The sequence below is a fragment of the Podarcis cretensis genome, assembly GCF_951804945.1.
Source record: "Podarcis cretensis genome assembly, chromosome: 11".
In the NCBI taxonomy this organism is placed as follows: Eukaryota; Metazoa; Chordata; class Lepidosauria; order Squamata; family Lacertidae; genus Podarcis; species Podarcis cretensis.
The window spans coordinates 65,142,903-65,165,627 of record NC_137180.1 but is presented as its reverse complement, the minus strand read 5'-3'; the positions used below and the strand labels follow the sequence as shown (position 1 = coordinate 65,165,627).

The 22,725-nt window shown below is 48.5% G+C and overlaps 1 protein-coding gene across 2 annotated transcripts in view; it reads right to left on the bottom strand.

The window, feature by feature from the left end:
• CNTFR (ciliary neurotrophic factor receptor) overlaps positions 1 to 22,725 on the bottom strand; it is a 430,283-nt gene that overhangs the window by 25,323 nt on the left and 382,235 nt on the right. For both annotated transcript variants that reach the window (XM_079995051.1, XM_079995052.1), the window contains 2 exons: positions 12,480 to 12,597; positions 8,643 to 8,809 (listed from right to left, as the gene is read on the bottom strand). In XM_079995051.1, coding sequence (XP_079851177.1) covers positions 8,643 to 8,809; positions 12,480 to 12,597 — 285 coding nt within the window. The remainder of the gene's footprint in view (positions 1 to 8,642; positions 8,810 to 12,479; positions 12,598 to 22,725) is intronic.

The following is a 22,725-nucleotide window of genomic DNA, read 5'->3' as shown; positions in this document are numbered from 1 at the left end:
AAACATCCTATCTTCTCTCATCCTCCTCTTCTCCAGGCTAAACATCCCCAACTCTCTCAGCCATTCCTTGCAAGGCTTGGTTTCCAGAGCCTTGGCCATCTTGGTGGCCCTCCTCTGCACACCTTCCAGCTTGTCAACATCCTTCTTAAACTTGGGTGCCCAGAACTGGACTCCGGGAGTGAGTGGTTCCAAGAGCACATCCGAGGTCCGGCAGCCCTCCTGGAACTTGAGAGCAGGCTTGGTTTGTGTGCCAGGAGTCATTCCTCTCCAGTGACTGTGGCTTCCATTCAGAAAAGGGGGAAGGGGAGTGGATGTGCTCCAGATGTCCACATACACCCCCTCCTCAAACTCCAAGTCCAGGTCTTGGGGTGGGGAACAGAGGACATTGACTTCCACCAAAAGGACTCTAGGGTCCCAGCACACCAGGAAGGTCATAAATCCAGCACTGGCTGAGCTGAACGGACCCAGGTGTGCTGGTCCCGTGGGTTACCCGAGAGGCGAGGTCCAAGTCCGGTCCTGTGATGGCCTAGGAATCCAATTCAGAGGCTGAACCGGAGGAATCCCGGCCTGCACAGGAGTCCCCGCCTCCAGGGCCGGCTGAGCCAGGGCAGGGCCTTGAATCTGAAGCGCCCGCACCTGTGCCGGATCCTCAGGAGCAGGCACCAGGTGAATCCTCTCTGGCTCCGGAGGTGATTGAGGACCCATTGCCTACAGGTGCACCTCTCCCAGCCCTGTCAGGGGAAGGCGAGCCTCCCCCTGGGTCCAGTAACCCTCCAGCCTCTCCTGAGCTGCAGAGGCTCAGGGCAGAGAGGCGGAGGGAACTGAGTTCCCGCAGGAGGAGTGCTTGCCTTAAGGCCAGGAGAGGCGGGTCTCCTGGGGGCCGGGACCGCCCAGAGGTTGATAAAGGCCAGTCACCCAGTCCCAGGTTGTGGGAGCAACGTCGTTGAAGAGCTGTTTCGGCCAGCACCCAGTCCTGTTCCCCCAGAGTTCCTGTGCTTGCCCGGCTCCTTGCTTTGGACCCCGCTTCTCCCTGTGTGGACTGTCTCTAGACCCGTGACCCAGGACCAGACTCTGACCACGCCTCACGGTAACCTCCCCCCGGGACCAGCACAGGTCCGTGGTCAAAGGTGCAACGTGGAGGCTGTCCATAGTAGCTGAATCTGGGTGCAGGGCAGGGAGTCGGGTGAAGTCAGGAACTCTGGCAGAACAGCAGGACAGGGTTCAGGCAGGAACTAGCAACCAATAATGTTGCTCCTGCAACTCGGGACTGGGGCTGGCCGGCTTTTATCTGCCCCAAGGCATGGGGCGGCCCCGATCCTCAGGTGACTCGTCTCTCCTGGCCTGGAGGTGAGCACTCCTCCTGCAGGAACTTAGTTCCCTCCACCTCTCTGCCCTGAGCCTCTGCAGCTCAGGAGAGGCTGGAGGGTTACTGGACCCAGAGGCAACCTCAGCTTCCCCTGATGGGGCTGAGAGTGGAGCACCTGCAGGCAATGGGCCCTCCATCACCTCAGGGGCCAGAGCAGACTCAGCTGGTGCCTGCACCTGAGGACCCAGCACAGGTGAGGACCCTTCGGGCTCAAGCCCCAGCCCTGGCTCAGCTGGTTCTGGAGGCGGGGACTCCTGTGCAGGCTGGGATCCCTCAGGTTCAGCATCCGAGTCCAAATCCCAGGCCATCACACCATTGCAATGCAGCTCCATGTCTGAGGCTGTGCATACGGAGCCCCAGGATAAGGAAGGCTGCGCCAGCTCAGCTGGGGACCCTGGGATGAGGGAGAAGCTCAACTGCGCCAGCTTTTTCCAGGTGTTTTGCTCCTCTGCAGGTGTTGTTCGCAAGGCGGCCAATGTCTCCCTTGGCGACAGTCTGATTCCAGTTTTGCAAATCCACATTAATGCGACTATGGTAAGGTGAGAGTTGAGGGAGGAGAGGAGAAGGACCAGGTGTGGGGAGAGATTTTGGCAGGTGGGTGTCTGAGACTGGAAGGGCAAGGCCATATGTGGTGGACATGCCCCCAAACTGGGAAATTTTGGAGCATGATCAAAGAGGAAATAAAGAAAATACTAAGAATAGCATACAGGAAAAGGCCAGAGGCGTTCCTTTTAGGAATTTTAAATGATGATATTCCAAAAGACAAAACTAATTTTTTCTTTATATGCGACGTCTGCAGCAAGAATCCTGGCGGTGAAGTATTGGAAAGGGAACCAGCTACCCACTAGGGGAGAAAGGTTATGTAAGCTTTCAGAATATTTAGAATTAGCCAAATTGACAGACATAATGAGACAAAAACCCAAAAGTGAAGTGAAAAAAGAATGGGAGTGCCTAAATGAATACCTTAAAAGTCAAGGTTCGAGGGCAGAAATCTGGCTGAGTCTGGAATAACCTTGTGAAGTGAAAGGATAAGAAAAAGGGATTTATATCTAGATGTTAGGATTGAGATGATAAGGAAAACAGGAAGACACAATGAGAGGCAAAGGAGGTGCTGTGGGATTAGTGGAAGTCAATGTTTGTTTTTCTTTTTAGTGTTTATATTATTAACTTGTAAGATATGGATTTATTTTTTGTTTTTTGAATGTCGGTTTTTGTGTTTTGTTTACTGTTATTTTTCAATATTTTTCGTGTTGTTATTGTGTGGAAAATACTAATAAAATTTATAATTCTAAAAAGAAAAGAAAAGAAAGGGCAAGGCATAGGAGGACACAGATAATAGAATCATATAGTTGGAAGGGACCCTGAGGGTCATCTCATCCAACCCCCTGAAATGCAGGAATCTTTCCCCCAACGTGGGGCTCGAACCCACAGCCCCAAGATTAAGAGTCTCATGCTCTACCAGCTGAGCCAGAGCCTGCTGGATCAGGCCAATGACCCATCTAGGCCAGCATCCTGCTCTCACCGTAGCCAACCAGATGCCTTTTCTCGGAAACCTACATGCAGGATTCGAACACAAGAGCACCCTTCCAGCAACTGGGAATTGGAAACATCACTGACTCCATCCATGGAGGCAGAGAACAGCCGTTTTATCAAGGAGCCATCAACGATTTTGTCTAATCTTTTTTGATAGCCAATCATGTCAGTGGCCATCCCTACCCCTGTGGCAATGAGTTCCATAGCTTAACTATGCACTGTGCAATGGAGTCCTTCCTTTTATCTGTTCTGAACCTTCCGACTTTCAGCTTCATGGGATTAAATAATAATAATAATAATAATAACAATAACAATAATAATTTATTATTTGTACCCCAGCCACTCTGGGCGGCTTCCAACAAAGTACAGTGGTACCTCGGGTTATATACGCTTCAGGTTACAGATGCTGCTAACCCAGAAATCATGCTTCAGGTTAAGAACTTTGCTGCAGGATAAAAACAGAAATCGTGCTCTGGCGGTGCGGCAGCAGCAGGAGGCCCCATTGGCTAAAGTGGTGCTTTACAATCAACATGTCCTAGGCACTGAGGTTTTACCCACAGCGCCACCTGCGTCCCCGAACCCAAGGTACCATTGTATTAAAATACAGTAGTCTATTAAACATTAAAAGCTTCCCTAAACCGGGCTGCCTTCAGATGTCTTCTAAAAGTCAGACAGTTGTTTATTTCCTTGGCATCAGATGGGAGGGCATTCCACAGAGTGGGTGCCACTACTCAGAAGGCCCTCTGTCTGGTTCCCTGTAACCTCACTTCTTGCAATGAGGGAATTGCCAGAAGGCCCTCGGAGCTGGACCTCAGTGTCCGGGCAGAACGATGGAGGTGGAGATGCTCCTTCAGGGATACTGGACCGAGGCCGTTTAGGGCTTTCAAGGTCAGCACCAACACTTTGAATTGTGCTCGGAAACGTACTGGGCTAGGGCTCTTGTGCCCGAATCCTGTTTGCACATTTCTCACGAGCATCTATTTGGCCAAAAAAAAGAAAAGAAAAAAAAAGAATTGTGCTCGGAAACGTACTGGGAGCCAATGTAGGTCTTTCAAGACCAGTGTTATGTGGTCTCAGCGGCCGCTCCCAGTCACCAGTATAGCTGCCGCATTCTGGATTAGTGGGATGTTCGTGTTACTGTGTTCTGTGAAGCAGGACCATTGTCCTTTGCTCTTTGCTGTCTGATGCTAGAGAGAGAGAGAGCCATGTTGCAGTGCTCCGTGTATGTTTATGTGTAAATAAAGTAGATTAGCCAAAATGCTGAGTTGCTGAGGTCTGTTACGCAAACTGTGAACACTTTGCGGATCCCTAAGTATGCCGGTGTTTGTTGGCATCGGTTGCTGTGATGTTCGGGCTGAAGAAAGCTTTTGAAGCTCCCAAACGATCAACCCAGGAGGGAGGGAACATGCCAGTCGGGCATGTGTCTCTGACAGGGTCCTACTCGAGAATAGGACGAGCTCCTGGCAGTGCCGGGGGGGGGGCGGGGCATGGTATTGGTTGACACTGCAAGCCAGAGATCGTCTGTAGCGTGTTATTGGTGTCTGTGGCAAGGAGTGGTGTTGACTGGTTGTTGCTGCGGCAATTGGGTGGGTAATAGGCTGCTTCTGTGGGCAAGGGGACAGACGTTAGGAGGTTTTTGTGATGTGCGCGAGTGAGTTTTTTCTGGCAATCCCCCCCCACTATAAAAGCTCAACAACTGTGGGCAATCTCTCCCTGCCCCCCATTTTCTAATTTTTTGGTCCTCAAAACTAGGAGGCGTCTTATGCATGAGGGCGTGCTATACACGGAAAAGTATGGTATTTTTACGGCTGCCCTGGGCAGACTTTGCCAAGCAGGCTCAGAAGGGAAGACAAATCAGGAACAAAGCCAAGCTCCTCTTCCTGCACCTTCCTCCTGTGGTGCAGGTTTAAATCCTCACTAAGCCACAAAACCCCTTGGAAGACTTTGGGAGGGTCCCTCGCTCTTGCCCTGGCCCACTTTGCAGGGTTGTCGTGAAGTTAAAAACCTGTTGATGGGCGTGGTGGTCATGGGGAATGCTGTACGCTTCTCTGAGCTCTTGGGAAGGTGGGCGGGCTCTTGCTCCCTTTCCCCGTCACACTCCCAGTGTTAACAGAATTGCAGAGTCCGAAGGGGACCCAAGGGACATCTAGATCAACCCCCTGTGCGACGGGAAGCTGAAATAGGCCAGAGAGTGGTGATGCTGTGCTGTGGAAATCCATCAGCTCGCAGAGTGCTGGGCTGGAGACTCACTCTGTAAGGGAGCTTGTCAGGGGACTGCCATCGGAAGAGGGAAGGGAGAGGGGTAGTTGGGTTACAGGGAAATCTCCGAAAATCTTGCGAAGCAGTTCCTCTTCCTGTGGTGGGGAAAACCACACCTCCAGTGGGGAAGAGGGGAAGGGACCAGAGGATGTTGCCGGGAGCCTTAGCACCGCTCCTGGCCAAGCCGGCCTGGAGTGAAGCACGCCTCTTCCGTCGCCCACCCTGCGCAGAGGTGTAAAACGCAAAGAAGGAAGGAAAAGGCTGGGGGTGACTAAGCTCTTATGTTGGGGGAGGACCCGGAAAAGACCACTCCCGGATTCTGCTAGCGATTGAGGCAGACATGAACTTGTGGTAAAGATAAAGGGACCCCTGACCATTAGGTCCAGTCGTGACCAACTCTGGGGTTGCGGGGCTTATCTTGCTTTAATGGCCGAGGGAGCCGGCGTACAGCTTCCGGGTCACGTGGCCAGCGCACAGAAATGCCGTTTACCTTCCTGGTGGAACGGTACCTATTTATCTACTTGCACTTTGACGTGCTTTCGAACTGCTAGGTTGGCAAGAGCAGGGACCGAGCAACGGGAGCTCATCCCATCATTGCAGGGATTGGAACCGCCGACCTTCTGATTGGCAAATCCTAGGCTTTGTGGTTTGACCCACAGCACCACCCGCATCCCTCAACTTGTGGTACTGCACTGTAAATAGTTTCGCACCAAAATAAAACTTGTAAGACAGGTTGGAGTCCTGATGGGTTACTCACGAGCAACCACCATTGTCATCTGTCATAGCTGAACTGTGAGGGGGAAAAGATTCCATTTGCCATCAGGGTGTGGGGTGGTCTCACCTGTGCTGCCCCCCTCCAACCCAAAGAGCCTTCAGAAGGGAGTTGCTGTCACAGATTTTAGAGGAACGTGCATTTTAATGCACTGAATAGAGCGGAGGATTTCGAGTCATGGGATGTGTGTGCATGAACTTAACACTGCTAAGTTTATTTTTCGGCTGCTATTTTGTTAACGTGGTTAATATTGTTTTATAGGTTATAAATGCTGCACTGCTTTGTTAATCGAATAACATGGTTTTTGCTTTAATTGTGACGTGCAGCTTAATTTTTTAGCTGTTGCTTTGTTAACAGTGTTTTATAGATTGTAACTGTTTTACTGATGATTTGCTGATTATTCGATACGACTCTTGCAGTGTTCGCGATGTTTCATGACGCTTTACCGTGTTATTGTCATTTATCGCTTGAAAGCTTTGGGGTTCACTTGAATGAAAAGCAGCTTAGAAATATAATAAATCAAATCAAAACACCCTCTTGGAAAACCCTGCCATTGCATAGCTTCTGAATCTTTTCTTGCACAACTCGCACCAAATACCTTTCAAACTGCATGTGGTGCAGCAGCTGGCCTTGGTTATCCCTGCATTCCCTGATGATCTTAGACCCTGGTTGATGAGAGCCTGCACTGCTTTTGCACATTTCACTATACTGTGATGCTTAACGTCACCCAAAATGCGGTGGCAAGCAGGATCCTGAGGTTTGCCATGCTGGCGCTTTTCTTAATTCTCTCCTTCCGAATCTGGGACCCTCGTTCCATTCTGATCGCTCACCCAGCTGCTTGGAAAAGCCTTCCTTCTTCGCCTGGCCTCCGTTTCCTCCGAGCAAAAAGCAAGGCTGAGCTCGCCGGGTCCCTTTCTTCCATCCTGGCAAAGAGCCCATCGTGGGTCTCTGTTTGCTCAGAAGGCATCATTAAGCAAGCAATTCTGGCGGGACGGAGAGCGGAGCGGAAGGCCGGACATGCCGAAGAAACAGCGCATATTTCTGCCGCCATTTAAAATGGAAATGTGCTGCGACTCCGCACAGCGAGCAGCTTATTCCTGTTGGTGTGCAGCTGCAGCGGAGATCAAAGGAACGCGCCTCTCATTTTCCAGGCGATTGAGTGCTCTTCCTCCATCTTTCTGGTGGGGAAGGAAATGTTCTGCCACATATTCCAAGCAGGGAGCCTTCGCCAAGCCAGAGGAGGCCAGCTCATGTCCTGGGGACCTTTACGTTTGGAGGATCCTCCCTGCCCCATCCCTCGTACTGGGTGGTCCAGCAAAGGAGAGCCTGGGAAGACGCAGTTCCCACCAAGACAAGATGCCAGTTTATAACCCATCTTTCCTCCAGGGAACTGGGACACCGGTTTGCGCTCTCTTCCCGTTTTATCCCCACAACAAACCTGTGGGGTGGGGTAGGATCAGAGGCAGGGACCGGCTCCCGAGGTCACACCCAAGGGGGTTCATGGCAGAGTTTTAGTCCAGCGCTCTAACCACTACACTTCACTGCCAGCAGGGGAGTAGAAAGCAGCCAGACTGTCAGGGGACAGCTGCTGGGTGAGAACGGAAGCTGCATTTATCACAGGAGGTATGTTATTGCCGCTGGAAACAATCTAGAGCTATGATACCTGAAGGAGCATCTCCACCCCCATTGTTCAGCCCGGACACTGAGGTCCAGCTCCGAGGGCCTTCTGGCGGTTCCCTTCCTGCGAGAAGCCAAGTTACAGGGAACCAGGCAGAGGGCCTTCTTGGTGGTGGCACCCGCCATGTGGAACATCCTCCAACTAGATGCCAAAGAAATAAACAACTATGTGATTTTTAGAAAACATCTGAAGGCAGCTCCGTTTAGGGAGTTTTTAATGTTTGATTCTATTTGTCATATTCTGTTGGGAGCCGCCCACAGTGGCAGGGGAAACCCAGCCAGATGGGCAGGGTACAAATAAATTATTATTATTATTATTATTATTATTATTATTATTATTATTATTATTACTACTACTTGGTTACAGGGGGAGGTTCAAGCCGTGTATATGCCCTGAAATGTGTCTGTGGGAAAGGTACTTTCTGTAAAATGGGCAGAGGGAGGGATGCTAGCAACCCACCTCCAAGAGTGGCTGGTGTAAGAAGGAAACTTCCTTGGAGGTTTACAAAAACAGGTTGGGTGGCCATCTGTCAGGGATTATTTCGCTGAGATTCCTGTATTGCGGGGGGTTGGGCTAGATGACCACTGGGGGTACCTTCCAACTCTATAATTCTATAATTCTTTGAATCCAGTTCAGACTTGTAAACCCACTTGTGATCTTTGGATGAAAGGCAATATAACTATTCCCTCGCTTTCCATTCACCAAGTGATTTAAACTGCATCTCATAATATGTATATATTCGGTCCAATGTACAATATATTTTTGTCCCGCATTCCGATCAATACTGTATCAAGCACCATACATTTGTGTGTAGTAGGCGTGCGCAATATATATTTCGAAGCGTAAACAGATAAAATGAAATTACTAATTTGTTGGAAGTTGCCCAAGAGTGGGTGAGGCAACCCGGTCAGATGGGTGGCAAAAAAACAAACCAACAAGTAGATATTAACAATAACAGATTGCAAATCATTTTGCAAATGCAAAAGTGCGACGCCTCTCCCAAGGCGAATGCCGGGACCGGTCGCCATATTTACCTATCGCGAACTCGTCGAAAGAGATGGAGGTGGAGCTGCTGCCCAGGGCGTTTGTGACCGTCAAAGTCACCTTGTATTTCTTGCTGGAGAAAAGGTGAAGGTATCGGATGTAGCACCTGTTTTTGAGGGAGACGTCCATGTCGCACACAATCTCCTTGGAGTCGTGCCTGGAGAAAGAGAAGAGTCGAGAAGGAGGCTGAGATGACGCAGGGAGGAAAGGTAAAGAAACTCCTGACCATTAGGTACAGTCGTGGCTGACTCTGGGGTTGTGGCGCTCATCTCGCTTTATTGGCCGAGGGAGCCGGCGTACAGTTTCCTGGGTCATGTGGCCAGCATGACTAAGCCGCTTCTGGCGAACCAGAGCAGCGCACGGAAACGCCGTTTACCTTCCCGCCGGAGCGATACCTATTTATCTACTTGCACTTTGATGTGCTTTCAAACTGCTAGGTTGGCAGGAGCCGGGACCGAGCAACGGGAGCTCATCCCATCGCGGGGATTTGAACCGCTGACCTTCTGATCGGCAAGTCCTAGGCTCTGTGGTTTAATCCACAGCGCCACCCGCGTCCCTCCCTTACCCCTACTTTCCCCAAATAACCACAGTTCAGAACCACATTGATATAATGAAATACCACTTTACCCTCCACCAGATAGGAAAGTATTCGCTGCATACACCCTCCTTTGATGATGATGATGATGATGATGATAATAATAATAATAATTTTTATTAATACCCCGCCCTCCCCGGCCAGAGCTGGGCTCAGGGCGGTTAACACCAGTAAAATTACAATAAAAACATAATAGGGGGGAAAAAGAAAAGGGAAAAAACCACACAATTTAAATACAGGTTAAAATACAATTTAAAATGCAGCCTCGTTTTAATAGTAGCCCATAGATCAAGACCATAAGGGGAGGGAAACATATGGGTCAGACCGAGTCCAAACCAAAGGCCAGGCGGAACAGCTCTGTCTTGCAGGCCCTGCGGAAAGATGTTACTTCTAAATCCGGATTATATCCCATTTAAATTACTGTGAAAGGTTAGCCATGACTTCACTGACATCCTGCTCCATTTCAAGGGGAACTAAACACAGCTTGTTTCATCTAGATCCCACTTGTAGTAATTCCTAAGGATTCTCAGGCAGAAATGCCTCTGTTTGCTTGAAATGCAGAAAAGTGGCAGCAAGAGAATGGGAGAACCGAGGCCTTGGAGAGCAGCTGCCAATCACAGCATCATGGAATGGAAGAGTTGGAAGGGGCTCTTAAAGGGTCCTCTAGTCCACCCCCTGCAATGTAGGAATCCCAGGTAAAAAATCCTGGACATCCAACCTCTGCCTAAAAACCTCCAATGAAGGTGAGTCCGCAGGTGACAAGACTGAGATGAACAGATATAAACGCCAACTTCGTATATTTGTGGAAAATGGCTGGATTGGGGTTTCACATGAGGGCCCACATTCAGGGCTGAATTTCAAGCCTGGGATTTCACACCCTCCCTGTACTATCACACAGGGCGGTAGCTACTCAAAAGGAGGAGTAAAATTCTGCACATGCTCAGAGACATTGTCCATTATTACCAAACCAGATAGTTCAAGAGATGGAGGAAAGCCCGGCTCAAACCAAGGGTTACAGCAAAATATCAGGGATATTTTGGATTGCGGGGTGCAAAGATTGAGGTGGGAAGAGAAGGGGAAAGTTCAGATGAAAGCATCATGTTCTCTCCAACCTTGAATGCGTACATCATGTTGACCCTGTCAACTCTCACAAGAACAGGCACCACAGTCCTTGTTTATCAAGGAAACAGGCTTCGGGCTGCTGTCCTGGCAATAGAATTTATGTTTTCACCCGCCTCATAATCAGACCTTTTTCTTTTTTTTAGCCCTTCACAAGGAGAGCAAGTCGGTGGCTGTTGTTCAGCACAAATAGTGGTGGACACAGACAAGATCCTGACATGTGGGAGGAAATCTCCGCATCAGAACTTGCCACCAGATTTCACCTAAAGTGAAATCCCAAGGCATCTCTGGAAGTTCCAGTTCAGGCCAAATAACAGGAGGATCTGGAAGGAAGCAAATAATTTTGATGAAGCTGGCTAAATTACTTGGGGATAGTGCACCTCTAAAACTGTCAAAATATTTCTTCACATGATGGTAACTTGCGGCACTCACTGCTGCGAGGGTGTGCTGAATTAATTCAGAGTAAGTAAATCTACCAGCCACTGCCCTGGTTGACCATCAAAGATCAGGAGCCTCAACTCACTGACCAAACGCGAAGCACTTCTGGGTTCCTGCGCCTTCCAGGACACTGCAGGAGAGGGCATTACGGCAAGCAGGGAGACTTTGATACCCCCCTCCCCAAAAAGGCCACAATGAGCTGTGCCTACCCAATTTCTCCTCTTCTACAAAATTCGCCAAGGATCAGGAGTCCTGCCCCACTCTGGGGTGGGCTGAAGCTCAGTGACAGAGCACAATGCTTTCTCTTCCCCATGCTATCTTTGAGAATTGGTCCCCGCAGCACGATTAAAGAAGATTTATGCCTCCGAGAGCATAGGACTGGTGAAGTAATATATGCGGTTACAATGGCATTTTGCAGCAAACATGTTTTGATAAAGTGGTTTAGAAGCAAGACACTATCTGGACTCTCATCTAATATTGATCGGTTATTTATACATACATTGCTGTATATTTCTCTCCCATACTTTTGGACCGTGGTACGCTTATGTATTGTTTTAATGGGGGCGGCATACCCAGGTGTGTTTTGCCTGGATCTTTGCCAATTGTGCTTTCTCCTTATCATTTTTATATAATTGAGGGCTTGCGTTTGTGCTCTGAAGGAAGCTGTTTACGGTGTGTCAGACCATTGCTCTATCTAGCTGGGCATCGACAACACCTCCTGGAAGTGGATTCCCAGAGTTCGCATGCAGAAGGTCCCAGGCTTGATATCTGGTGTCTCTAGCTACAACTAATCCAGAATGCGGCAGCTAGACCAGTGACTGGGAGCAGCTGCCGAGATCACATAACACCAGTCCGGAAAGACGTACATTGGCTCCCAGGACATTTCCGAACACAATTCAAAGTGTTGGTGCTGACCTCAGTGTCTGAGCTGAACGATGGGGGTGGAGACGCTCCTTCGGGTATACTGGGCTGAGGCCGTTTAGGGCTTTAAAGGTCAGCACCAACACTTTGAATTGTGCTCGGAAACGTACTGGGCTAGGGCTCTTGTGCCCGAATCCTGTTTGCAGGTTTCTCACGAGCATCTATTTGGCCACTGCGAGAACAGGTGGCCAGACCAGACGGGCCATTGGCCTCATCCACCAGGCCCTTCTGATGTATTTAATGTCTGGAACGCCACAGGTTCCCCCTTGGATTAACTGCTGGGATAGTTCAGTCGATAAGAGCATGAGACTCTTAATCTCGGGGTTGTGGGTTTGAGCTTCACAATGGGCAAAAGATTCCTGCAGAGTCTGTCCCTGCCCTAAACACTCTGTTTAGAGCAGCAGTTCTCAACCTGTGGGTCCCCAGATGTTGTTGGACTACAACTCCCATCTCCCCTGAGCTCTGGCCTTGCTAGCTAGGGGTGATGGGAGTTGTAGTCCAACAACATCTGGGGACCCACAGGTTGAGAACCGCTGGTTTAGAGGTTCAAAAGCTAGATAAAATTACATTAAAAGCAGCTGGAAAAGGGGCACAAATGCCTGTGGAATGATCTCCGGTGACTGCCTTCAAGCTGATGTTCATGAAAGCAGCCAAGCCAGTCAAGGTCGCATGCGCCCAGTGCTGTGTTTTTCTTCTGAGAAGGCTCCCCCCCCCCGCCCCACAAAGGAATGCCTTCCCTCGAGGCCCTACTCACATTACAGTGATGTTGAAGGTGTCTGGAATGTACGTTGGGATGGGCATGTGCCAACTGCAGTAGAAGCCGCTGGGGTAATTGTTGGACCGGCACATCAATGCGGGCTCCTTGGGCGGCGCTGTTGGAAAAGAGAAAGGGGTGGTCAAGCTAGGCTTTCTTTGCCGCGATCGAACACTGCTCTGGATGCAGAACGAAGAAGGGCCAAGCAATCCAGAATGAACCCTAGAAAGCACTTCGAATCCAATGCATCATGAACGTGCATTGAGTCCTCTGGTCCACTTGCAAAAGAAGGAACAAAGGTGAACAGATTTTGAACACTCTTGGTGTCACATGAAAAGAACACATCTAACAGATGTCAACAGGCGAAACTCCCCAATGATTATATTTCCACACCAGAAAAAGCTTAATATTTCCTCGCTTTTGTAGAAACTTCCTGCCTGCAGTTGTTCAATGCCCAAGAGGCCTGGTTTGCCTCAGTGACAACCCTCAGCCCTTCAGGTGCCATTAGCTGTGAACCAGTCCTTTTGTTTTAGGTCTGTGGATGGTTGCTGTCAGGCTGGCACAACCAAACCTGGAATTGCAGAGGACTTTAAAGTTCTGCATCTGAATTGGAGCAAACAGCAATGGGACTTTCGGGGGACCACCATTTGCTCCGATTCAGAAGTAAAACATGTTTTTTTTCTGGGAAACACGCAAACAAACACTCAGACGCTGAGCTATTTTATAGCACAGACCTGTGCCTGGAAAGTGGGGCACAAAGGAAGCTTGGAGGAGCCCTAAGGGGGGAGGGCTTTGGCGGGGGCTCTGGAAGTGCAAATGACTACCAGACTTCAAGAAGCTGGTATCACCACCAGGTCAAATCCACCAATTTTCTTGAATTAATTAAACTAACTGGTTTTAATTGGATTTTGAATAAATGTGCAATCCATTGTTACAGTTCTGAATTTGATTGTGTTATTACCTTCCCAGTGGGCCGTGCAAACTTCTATTCTGCATGACGCTTTTTATAGGGTGGTGTAGGAGGCCCTGGGGACGGGTTTATGGAACCAAGGGGGCGGCTCCCCCAAAGTTTGGGAACCGCTGCTTTAAATCAACCAGGATTCAGATGCCCGGCTTGGATAAATTCGAGATTAAAGTGTTATAAGGCAAGCCAATGAATCCTAAGAGCATTTGCTGTGGCTATTTATTACGTATGCCTCATAATAGCTACAGCAAAGTGATAAGCGCAGGTCAACAGCCAAAGTTCTCCATTGTTCTTTTCCTTTGATTGTTGAGCAAAAAAGGATGTGATATCAATATAACTTCCCAGTGTTCTATTTAGCCATCCTTCCTCCTCTCCACGTTGATGCTACTATCAGCTTAACACCCTACAACCATGGCTGCATTAGTGTGTGAATGCAGTGTGAATCCAGTAGGAGAGCTGGAAAAAAGTTCACATTTGACAACCAATGCACCCTTTGGTTTCAGATAGTATATGGGTCAAAAAGGTAAAGGTAAAGGACCCCTGACAGTTAACTCCAGTCGTGGATGACTCTGGGGTTGTGGCACTCATCTCGCTGAGCACTGAGGGAGCTGGTGTTTGTCCGCAGACATTTTTCGGGTCATGTGGCCAGCATGACTAAGCCGCTTCTGGCAAACCAGAGCAGCACACGGAAACACCGTTTACCTTCCCGCCGGAGCAGTACCTATTCATCTACTTGCACTGGCGTGCTTTTGAACTGCTAGGTTGGCAGGAGCTGGGACCGAGCAACGGGAGCTCACCCTGTCGCGGGGATTCGAACCGCCGGCCTTCTGATCGGCAAGCCCAAGTGGCTCAGTGGTTTAGACCACAGCGCCACCCGCGGATATGGGTAGATGAGTCTAAAAAGTCAGGGACACAATTTTTCACAGTCCTCTAGCAGCTATGAAGGCTCTTTTGTCAGAAGTGATGTGTTTGGTGTTAACTCTGGAAGCATACACTCGATTCTGACCAAGTTAAGCCTCCATCAGAAGGCTTAGTTGGTCATGACCACACTCATTGGGACACGGGTGGTTCTGTGGTCTAAACCACTGAGCCTCTTGGGCTTGCTGACTAGAAGGTCAGTGGTTCGAATCCTATGATGGAGTGAGCTCCCATTGCTCTGTCCCAGCTTCTACCAACCCAGCAGTTGAAAAGCACACCAGTGCGTGTAGATAAATAGGTACCACTGTGGTGGGAAGGTAAACGGTGTTTCCATGGTTTCCATCATGGTGTCCCGTTGCACCAGAATCAGTTTGGTTCTGCTGGCCACATGATCCGGAAAGCTGTCTGTGGACAAACGCTGGCTCCCTCGGCCTGAAAACAAGATGAGCGCCGCAACTCCAGAGTCGCCTTTGACTAGACTTAACTGCCCAGGGGTCCTTTACCATTTTTTATTACACTCATTGACCGAGAACCTGAAAGGCAGGCGCCGGCTCACGTCTTGCAAAGCGATTGCTTCAAGATTGTCTGCACCTTTTGCTCCACAACCTTTGTAACCTTTTCGTGGCAGCCAATTCCACGAGTCAGAGACGGGTCCCGGGAAGAAGTTTGTCCGCCCTGAATCGGCAGCCCCTCCACTTCACTGGCTAACCTGTGAGATCCAGCATTAGGAAAGGGAGGAGAATGGTTCTCTCTGCCCCCCTTCTCCGTAATGGCACAAATTTACTGAATTTAAGGTCACGAGGGACTCATCTATTGCCATCCTGTAGAACACAGGGTGCTAAAGAACCTCATGTAATTACAGGCATATATCAAGTCTCCACATTAGCCCCCTACAGGGCTTGTCGGAGGACAGAATCCCACACAAGTACAGCTTTCATCTCGGTGCCAGAAGCATCTCAGGCCCCTCCACTGAGGACCACGGATATCTAGCAGCCCAAGCGCTGCCTGTCCTGGATCACATTCCCAGGCAAGAGGTAAAAAGGGCACCTCAAAACTCAGCTCCCTTCAGCCAGCCTCTCTCCTTCAGACACATGTTCCAACTTTTTATTATTTATATGTATAGATTTTTCAAAAGCCTGTGGCTATGATATCCCTTGTTTAGCTGGCATCAGCTCTGCTCTAAAGGGAAGGCCTTCTTCAAGCAGTGCATAGTTAAAACTGTGGAACTCACTGCCACTGGAAGCAGCGATGGCCACCAACCTGGATGGCTTTAAAAGAGGACTGGGCAAATTCATGGAGGGGGAAAGGGCTATGGAAGTCTGCTAGCCAGGATGGCTCTGCTTTGCCTCCACAGTGGGAGGAAGCGATGCTTCTGAAGACCAGTTGCTTGAAAACATGGGAGGGACAGAATAATAATAATAATAATAATAATAATAATAATAATAATTTATTATTTATACCCTGCCCATCTGGTTGGGTTTCCCCAGCCACTCAGGGCAGCTTCCAACACAATATTAAAATACAGTAATGCATCACACATTAAAAGCTTCCCTAAACAGGGCTGCCTTCAGATGTCTTCTAAAAGTCTGGTAGTTGTTCTCTTTGACATCTGCTGGGAGGGGGTTCCACAGGGTGGGTGCCACCACTGAGAAGGCCCTCTGCCTGTTTCCCTGTAACTTGGCTTCTCGCAGCGAGGGAACCGCCAGAAGGCCCTCGGCGCTGGACCTCAGTGTCCGGGCAGAATGATGGGGTGGAGACGCTCCTTCAGGTATACTGGACTGAGGCCATTTAGGGCTTTAAAGGTGAGCACCAACATTTTGAATTGTGCTTGGAAACATACTGGAAGTCAGGTGTAGGTCTTTCAAGACTGGTGTTATGTGGTCTCGGCAGCCACTCCCAATCACCAGTCTAGCTGCCGCATTCTGGATTAGTTGCAGTTTCCAGGTCACCTTCAAAGGTAGCCCCACGTAGAGCGCATTGCAGCAGTCCAAGAGGGAGATAACTAGAGCATGCACCACTCTGGCGAGACAGTCTGCGGGCAGGGAGGGTCTCATCCTGCGTACCAGATGGAGCTGCCCTGGACACAGAACTGACCTGCGCCTCCATGGACAGCTGTGAGTCCAGAATGACCCCCAGGCTGCGCACCTGGTCCTTCAGGGGCACAGTTGCCCCATTCAGGACCAGGGAGTCCTCCATACCCGCCCACCTCCTGCCCCCCCAAAACACTACTTCTGTCTTGTCAGGATTCAACCTCAATCTGTTAGCCGCCATCCATCCAGAAGGCTCTTGTGCTCGGATCCTGCTTGTGGAATGATTATGATGATGAAGAAGCACCACTCTAGAAAAAGTTATAGCCTTACTGAGCATGCTCAGTAGTTGTGGAGTTCTGCATGTAAGGGGGGGGGGATTAGGAAAGGATCAGGATTGGAGTGTGGGTTTGCAAAAAGAAGAGCAGGATACTGTCTTTGTGTGAGTGGCTGGCATCATTCCTGTTGGGAGTGTTTCCATGCAAGTCCCCTTGGCTCATTCACAACTCCTTTCAAGCGCACCTTTGCATCTCGAGTGCAGATGCTGCTGTTGCTTTCCTCTACTTAACAAGATTTATATTCCGCTCGCTTGGAAGAAAACCTTGGAGCAGTTTACAAAAATATAGAAGGGAAAGCTTAAAATTATGGATAACAGACGAGTTAAAAGCAAGTCTTTACAAATAGTCAAAAGATGATGAACAGCAGCAACAGCTGAAAAGAAATGAAGAACATTTAACTTCTAAAGGCCTGTTCAGGGAAGTTTTTAACGTGTGACATTTTAATGCAGTTTTAATCTTTGTTGGAAGCCGCCCAGAGTGGCTGGGGAAACCCAGCCAGATGGGTGGGGTACAAATAAAAAATTATTATTATTATTATTACTACTACTACTACTACTACTACTATTATTATTATTCTAAGCAGGTGCCCAAAAGGGAACAGTGAAACTGCCTCCCTGGTGTCCATAGATAGGGAGTTCCAAAGTTTGTTTTAGAAATGCAAAATGCAGCAGTTGTGGGCAGTGACAATGGGTGGGATGAGATCATTTGTGGAGGGGCAATTTAACTCTTTCCTCCACAGAGGCACTCCCAAATTAACCCCCCGCCCCACTGCTGCCACCGACCGGAAATTTCTCATTGTCGCCAAGTTCGGTTCATCATCTGAGAAGCCTTTTGTGTAATTATTCTTTTCACAGATTTGTAAGACACCGTCTAATTTGATACTACTCAGACCAGGGAGGATTGAAAGCATTAATATAGATTAAATATCATCATACGTCAGAACTGTATTCATCTTAAATTAGACCCATAGATCACCAATATCACCTATTTCCTATATTGTGAAACATTGTAATTTCTGCTATGTATTAAATTCAGGGTTATATATAAACAGATTCTTGCCGGAAAAATTCAAAGCTGAAGATTATCGCTGACTGTATCTCAAACAGTTAGCAAATTGGATAATAACAAATTACTTTTAATTTGTAGAGGGGCTTTCTGTCTTATTCATCCATAATGACACGTAGAGGAATCTCAGGCAGGGAGCTTGTTCCATTTCCAAGCCATTAACTATTCCATAAAGTGTTCGTCAAAGCTACGACCCCCATCTATGCAATTTGCCGGCTAATATCAGGAACTTATCGTCCTTTCCTTTTATCTTCCTGTAACAGGTTAATCATTGAGTAGGAGAGACGATTTCACAGTGCTTAAACCTGGAAAAACTCTTTGTTCTAACGTTTTTTGAACTAAAAAGGGCAAAATTTTGAAAGACCCATTTGCTCACTTTGGTTGCCTGGTCTGTGCCTGAAGAGGCTTCGTCCAATAACAGGCTGAAGAGGTGCCTAGAATGGATCCCAAGGTATTGGAATGGATCCCACCACTTCAGGCTACAAGTGTGGTGTGCTGTTTTCAAACATCATCATCATCATTTATTGAAGTTTTATACAGTGGATGCTCGGGTTGCGAACGTGATCCGTGGGGGATGCACGTCCCCAACCCACAGTGGGGCATCTGCACACTCGAGGGTTGCAATTTGGTGCTTCTGCACATGCGCAAAGTGCAGTTTAGAGCTTCTGCGCATGTGCGACCGCCGAAACCCGGAAGTAACCTGTTCCGGTAACCCGAAAAAACACAACCTGAAGCATCTGTAACCCGAGGTATACACAGAGGTCTCATGGCGGTTCACAGAACTACATCAAAATAAAAAACCACAAAATATATAATCAAAATATTAAAATCTCCATATCTGAAAGTCAAAAAATAAATAAAATTAAAACAGCACAGTCTGCTCCCTGTTACACTATCTGTCTTCTGGCGAGGAGGTTGCTCATTTGTTTGTTTTCATCAGTCATGGATGCTTTAGTTGAGATTCCTGCATGGCAGTGGGGTGGACTAGAGGACCTTTGGGACTCCCTACAACCCTACCCTACGATTCTATGATATTCAAAGAGCGCATCCTGCAGTCTGAATTGGTACCGTTTTATTTATTGTATTTACACCCCACCTTTTCCTTTAAGGAGCTCAAGGCTGCATACATGGCTCTCCCCCTTCTCTCATTTAATCTTCACTACAACCCTGTGAGATAGGATAGGCTGAGAGGCAGTGCTTGGCCCAGGGCCATCCAGTGAGATCCACGGCTGAATATTTGAAGCCTGTTCTCCCAGATCCTAGTCTGGCACGCTAACCACTATGCCACACTGCCTCTCATCTAGCACCTCATTTATCCACAGGCAGAGCTCAGGGTCTCTCCACCAGCAACCTGGGAGTCTGAAGCCCAACCGCCTTGGACTGCAAGCAGAGAATTTGGTATGAGTCACTGAATTCAGAATCCTTAAAAAAAATGCCGTTTTGATTTAAAAGATTGTAAAGATGCCTTTTGCTCACACTCGGTGTAGCTCCAGTAAAACCAAGAATTACAGCTTTTAATTTCAGAGATGTTAAAAGTGCTTCGGGAACACTCAGCTACAACAGGGACTCAAAACGCCTGACGGGCTTGTTTTAGGACTATAAGGAGAAAATGCTGGATCCGACCAGGGGCCCATCCAGTCCAGCATGCTGTTCTCACAGGGGTCAGCCAGGTGCCCCCAAGGGAAGCCCGAAATCAGGATTCGAACACAAGGCCCACTCTCCCCATCCTGTGGCTTCCAGCAGCTGGGACTAAGAAGCTGGCAGAACCCCAGACCTGCACCCAAACCATTCTTCCCAGACATGCTCAGGGTGCTCTCCAGGCAAGGCCTGGGGAGAGACCCGGCGGTCTGGTCCACAGCAGGCCTTGCCAGAAAGCAGCACATCGCTATAAGCGATGAGCTCGATTTGCAAAAACCCCGAGTGAGCTTTCTGGTAAGAAGAGTTAAAAATAACTGGCAACCTTGTGACTTTGAAGGCAGCCTCTGGCCATGACAGCTTAAAATTCCAAATAAGCCTCAGAGTCTGTTTTATTCTATTACAGAGACTGACACAGATGTTAAATTCCTTAAAAAGACTCCAGGTCCTTTAATTAATTTAAAGCCCCAAACTAATGAATGGATTTACTTGCAAATTCCCAGAAAATCCATTTTGCATGCAAGGACTAAGTGCCTCTATGTTTGGGGAGGAGTAGACAGACAGAGCAGCGGAATTAAGTGCAAGATAAAACTCGCAGAAGCAGCAGCTATCTATTGATGGGTTTGGAGACTGCTGCCTCCACAGAAATCTGAACCGGGGATCCTTTGGCACAGCCTTCCAGTTCCTGGCAGGTGACTGGGTTTGAGTGAAGCCTGCCTTCGCTAAGGAACAAGGCAATTAGCACTTTCTAACGAAGATGCCAGCTCCAGAGGAAAGTGTCTGTTCCAGATGGGCTTCTAGAAAACACCCCCCCCCAAACCACCACACACATATTTATTCTTCTTCAGGAGCTGTCATGCTTGTCTCAGAGCTTAGGAGAGATGAAGGATGTTGTTGTTCCCTGAATCAAGGTCTGATGAAGAGTTATGCGAAAGTCAAACACTTGCATATTCCCTCCCCCACCCGGCTCTGGAGATCTCTTTTTGTATTCTTGGCAGCCAGATAAATAATGACGCCCAGACCACTTCCATCTTCAGGGGACGTTGGATGCAAAGGGTTGGGGGCTAGATTTCAGAAAGCCGATTTCTAGATTTGCAGATCCAACTTTTAGAAGACATCTGAAGGCAGTCCATGGGGTCACGAAGAGGCGGACACAACAAAATGACTAAACAACAACAACAACAACCTTGGGTTACAGACGCTTCAGGTTACAGACGCTTCAGGTTACAGACTCTGCTAACCCAGAAATAGTACCTCGGGTTAAGAATAATAATATAATAATAATAATAATTTATTATTTATACCCCGCCCATCTGGCTGAGTTTCCCCAGCCACTCTGGGCGGCTCCCAATCAGTGTTAAAAACAATACAGCATTACATATTAAAAACTTCCCTGAACAGGGCTGCCTTAAGATGTCTTCTGAATGTCAGGTAATTCTTTATCTCTTTGACATCTGAACTTTGCTTCAGGATGAGAACAGAAATAGTGCAGTGTGGCAGCAGCAGGAGGCCCCATTAGCTAAAGTGGTGCTTCAGGTTAAGAACAGTTTCAGGTTAAGAACGGACCTCCACAATGAATTAAGTACATAACCCGAGGTACCACTGTATTCTACTTTAGCTCCTGGAGAGCTGCTGCTATCAGAGCAGGTGATTTGGGGCTAGAGAGACATGTGGTCTGGCAAGGTAGCTTCCTTTGTCACTGGGAGATAGGTTTGACCCAGAGACCGGCACTGAAGCACCTTACAAGCCCTCACCCATTTGCACGGCAATTTGTCTCAAAATCCGAGCTGCCAGATAGAGACCTGACCTGGGGGTGCATTGCTTAAAATCTATGAGACAGACAGACAGACAGACAGAGAGAGAGAGAGAGAGAGAGAGAGAGAGAGAGAGAGATGCACCCTTCCTCCTGCCTTAATCATTTCACTCCCTGCTCTAGTATGAGGCGAGCATCTCTGCTAATGGCTATTTCAGCCTTCAGACACCAGACAAAGGCCAGAGACAGGATAATGAGTCTGACAGAGAGATTATTCAAACAGACCCGCAGCAAGTTCAGAAGAGAGAGAGAGACAGAGACAGAGAAAACAAGAACAGTGAGGCCAGAAATGCTCTCGCCTCCCTCTCTCCTGCTACAGGTGCTCCTCAACAGCCCCTCCAAAAAACACCCCCACTGCAGGATAGATGGGGGAATCAGCTCAAGGGCAGCTGTGAATTTAAAGAGAGGGAGAAGATCCTTTCCCCTGTGCAAACACATCCCAGCTCAGCCCTTTCTGATCTGCTTGCACAAGGAAGACAGGCTGCTCTGCTTTTGCAAAACAACAGCAAAAATTAAAAATAATAAAAAACCCCAAAGCAAGGAAGGCTTTGAGTTCCTGAGGATGCTACCGCTGGGTGGCAGTGCTCCACAAGGGGTCTGGCTCTCTGCACAGGAGGAAATAAGCACCGCTGTGAAGTAGGAGACCTGCAGCCCACCTGCCTCAGTGCTGCTTAGAATCACAGAATCATAGAGTTGGAAGAGACCACAAGGACCATCGAGTCCAACCCCCTGCCAAGCAGGAAACACCATCAGAGCACTCCTGACATATGGTTGTCAAGCCTCTGCTTAAAGACCTCCAAAGAAGGAGACTCCACCACACTCCTTGGCAGCAAATTCCACTGTCAAACAGCTCTTACTGTCAGGAAGTTCTTCCTAATGTTTAGGTGGAATCTTCTTTCTTGTAGTTTGGAGCCATTGCTCCGTGTCCGCTTCTCTGGAGCAGCAGAAAACAACCTTTCTCCCTCCTCTATGTGACATCCTTTTATATATTTGAACATGGCTATCATATCACCCCTTAACCTCCTCTTCTCCAGGCTAAACATGCCCAGCTCCCTTAGCCGTTCCTCATAAGGCATCGTTTCCAGGCCTTTGACCATTTTGGTTGCCCTCCTCTGGACACGTTCCAGTTTGTCAGTGTCCTTCTTGAACTGTGGTGCCCAGAACTGGACACAGTACTCCAGGTGAGGTCTGACCAGAGCAGAATACAGTGGCACTATTACTTCCCTTGATCTAGATGCAATACTCCTATTGATGCAGCTCAGAATTGCATTGGCTTTTTTAGCTGCCGTGTCACACTGTTGGCTCATGTCAAGTTTGTGGTCAACCAAGACTCCTAGATCCTTTTCACATGTACTGCTCTCAAGCTAGGTGTCACCCATCTTGTATTTGTGCCTCTCATTTTTTTTGCCCAAGTGCAATACTTTACATTTCTCCCTGTTAAAATTCATCTTGTTTGTTTGGGCCCAGTTCTCTAATGTGTGAAGGT